The 3,417-nt window shown below is 52.2% G+C and overlaps 1 protein-coding gene across 3 annotated transcripts in view; it reads left to right on the forward strand.

Moving 5' to 3' along the window:
• Positions 1 to 3,417, forward strand: part of STIM1 (stromal interaction molecule 1) — a 175,465-nt gene that overhangs the window by 158,709 nt on the left and 13,339 nt on the right. For 2 of the 3 annotated variants that reach the window (XM_019524621.1, XM_019524622.1), the window contains one exon: positions 359 to 425. In XM_019524621.1, coding sequence (XP_019380166.1) covers positions 359 to 425 — 67 coding nt within the window. Of the gene's footprint in view, positions 1 to 358; positions 759 to 3,417 lie in introns of all 3 variants that reach the window. The other variant, XM_019524620.1, reaches the window with a different exon arrangement.

The following is a 3,417-nucleotide window of genomic DNA, read 5'->3' on the forward strand; positions in this document are numbered from 1 at the left end:
TAGGGGTAAAAGTTGTGTGAGTGAGGTCCAATTCTGAGTCCCCGCTCCAGTCTCATCTCTGGTAGGAGTATGTGTTAAGTCAGGGCAGGATCAGAAGCAGTTGACTTCTGGCAAGAACATCAAGCCTCACTCCCCACGGGCAAGGTCATTAATCTAGCACATCAAACCGGAGCCAAGATTTACGTTTTCACAGTGTCTAACACAACGCAGCTGATGCAGCGGCCAAAAGGGCCAGAGCTGTGCCCCGTCGAGATGGTTTGATAGCCACAACTGGTGTTACTGGCCTATGCCGCCTGGCTGATTTGGTGTGCAGGGGCTTCCCCCACTGCACTCAGCCTTCTTCTCTCTCTCCTTACAGCCCCTGTCTTGCCGAGCGGTGTCCGCCAGCGCCTCGTGGACCCCCAGCACGCCCTTGGATCTCAGAGGTTGGTAGAGAGTTACGTGCAAGGCCAGAATGACTTGGGCCAGCCTGTTCATTACCTGGCAGGCCGAGTGTCTCTCCGTCGAATGCACAGCCTCACCGGTGGACAATCTCTCAGTTCCGACCTGCACGGAACCGGCCCATCATCAGCCACCACCACCTCTTCCTCCTCTTGCTCTTCTGCCTCCACCACCACTGCATCTGCTCCTGCTTGCCATGCTCACCCTATCTATTACCATCACACCACCTCCTCTTATTTCCTCCAGATGGACTCCATCCCCGACCTGCCCCCTCCTGATGTCACCTCTGGGATCCGCTGTCGCACTGAGAGCTTTGGGTATATCGCTCTTTCTTTTCTAGCCCACACCTGCCTGCTGTGGCTCAGGACCAATGCTTGCTCTGATGCTCTTCCTCCTAGATCCCTTGTTCCTTTGGGCTTTAATCATGTCGTAGTTTGTTCAGGCTTTTGCTTCTTTAACCTCTCTTCCATGTATGTGGACCCTCTTAGGATTGCCGCTGGTTCTGAGTGTGGCCCAGATGTCGCATCTACCAGCCCAAGGGCAACAAACCGAGGAGGCACTGTGGTCTTAGCTGTAGATGGGAATGCCTCGGCACATCTATCTCTATGTAAATTAGTTTTATTGGGGCGATGTGCCTACATGATCAAAGGTAACATAACTAATCGAACAAACGCTGACCTTATTTGAAGCCTTGTCTTACCTGTGGGTCTTCGCAAGAAAATTGCAAAGGAAATATAAGGAATGGAAGCAGTTAATTACTGGGTATAGTTGCTGGACCACGTTAATGGTCATAGTGACATCACAGTGTCCTGCAGCCTTCGGGTACTGCGCACCCAGCAGCATCTGTGGAAGTTTAGAGGGAAGAGGGATTCTCCTTGCACAGCCCTGTTGGAAGGGAAGGAGGAAACGGGGGTCTGAGCAACAGCAGTTAGCCTCTCAGTGCTAAGTCAACAAGCCTCCCTCTGCTCCTTTAAGGCCTGCGGTGGCTACTCAAAGGCCTGTCTGAAATGACAGACCCACCACCCCGTATCTGATTGGCATGGCTATGGGCAGTCAGCAGGGCTGGCGAGCACTGAATGGCCCCTGGAAACTGGATTCCCTTTTCTGTGAGGCAGCAGAAGCCCCCGGTAGGGCAGGGAAGCCTGCGCTCCATGGCTCACACTTGTAACTATGCAGATGAAACTGAGGCTTGCACTGCCCTCTAACGTTCAATTTACACATGGAAGATGAACAGACATAACCTTTACCCGCTTTCGAAGGGGAGGGTGAGCTGCCCTGGATAGCGCATACCAGGTGCTGTAGTGCAAGTGTTACCTCTGCATGTTCCTTTTGATGATACAAGGAGAGCAAAACTGTTGCAACTTTAATTCTACCTGAAACAAGATTTAAAGTTAATGTGGTTTTGCTATACTTGTATCGTTATAGGCCCTACAGGTTACACTGCAGCAGTTGGTAGTCACAATATTTGACAGCGAATTGATTGGTATGTCTGTCTGTGCCCTCGGGCAGCCTCTCATGTGGGCAGGTCTCACTGAAGAGCATCTTTTGGGTTGTAGGATTAAAGGTGTTGGGTGTAAAACCTACAAATTGGGTTTCATAGCAGCAGGCGCTAGACGGGGACCGGAGTTCACAGCAGGGTACAGCAGAGTGACTGCTGCTGAGGCATGTAGCCATGGTCCAGTGCTAGAGCCTGGAACCGGGAGTCTGGGCCTGTGGGTTCTCTTCCTCCTACAGACTGGGGGACCCCGGGCAAGCCCCTCGGTTCTCCGATTCTCCGATTCCTCCCTTGTCGCATTGGAGATCTTTCTCCCCGAGCTGGAGCATGTGGTCAGGTCCTTGTGGGAATGAGCCCTTCCAGGAAGTGCAGAGCCTCCATGTTGCATTTACCTACCCCACCAACCACTACATCTGTATCACAACATGGCCCGTTATTAGTCCCCCTGTTTGTAGATACTCCCACAAGATGTTCAGTGCAGTGGCCCTACGCAGACTCACTCCCTGACTGAGCACGTCCGTGAGGCAGGCACTGTGGGTTAAAGAAATTCCTGATGGACCAAAGCAACTGCCAGGCTTACGAGCATCAGCGCTTGCAAAGTATATGAACAGGAGCAAATCATGCATGGTGGCCATGTGCATTGGATTTTGGGGAAAACCTTCACAGTTAGAGCAGGGAAGCAGTGGAATAGATGCCCAGGGGAGTTGTGGACTCTCCATCACTGGCGGGGTTGAAGGAGAGGCTGGACAGGTACTGGTTGGGGATGATCTAGGCGTAGCAATGCCTGTGTGCTACTGTGGGGATTCATAGATTTCATAGACATTAGGGCTGGAAGGGACTTCGGAAGATCGAGTCCAGTCCCCTGCCCAAAGGGCAGGAAGTCAGCTGGGGTCATAGGATCCCAGCAAGATAAACATCCAGTTTGCTCTTGAAGGTGTTCAATGTAGGTGCTTGAACCACCTCCGATGGCAGACTGTTCCAGACCTTGGGGGCTCAGACAGTAAAGAAGTTCTTCCTTATGTCCAGCCTGAAATGGTCTAGCAGTAGTTTATGACCGTTTGAACTCATCATCCCTTGGGGTGCTCTGGTGAACAAACGTTCCCCCAGATCCTGGTGGTCATCCCTGATAAACTTATAGGTGGCCACCAAGTCACCCCTGAGCCTGCGCTTTTCCAGGCTCAAGAGCCCCATGGCTCTCAGCCTGTCGTCGTAAGGTCTGTTTTCCTGACCTCTGATCATGCAAGTGGCTCTCCTCTGCACTCTCTCAAGCTTCTCCACGTCCTTTTTGAATTGTGGAGCCCAAAACTGAACGCAGTACTCCAGCTGCGGCCTCACCAAGGCCGAGTACAGGGGGAGAATGATGTCCCAGAATTTGCTTGAGAAGCATTGTCCTTGATGCTCGAAGCTAGTTGGAGTTCAGTTGCAGACTTGGCTTTCCTGGTTTGCTCCCTGCAGGACCGGACCAGTGCAGACTAATCCTC

This window comes from Gavialis gangeticus, unplaced genomic scaffold (assembly GCF_001723915.1).
Source record: "Gavialis gangeticus isolate Ggan-Ray unplaced genomic scaffold, GavGan_comp1, whole genome shotgun sequence".
Taxonomy (NCBI): Eukaryota; Metazoa; Chordata; order Crocodylia; family Gavialidae; genus Gavialis; species Gavialis gangeticus.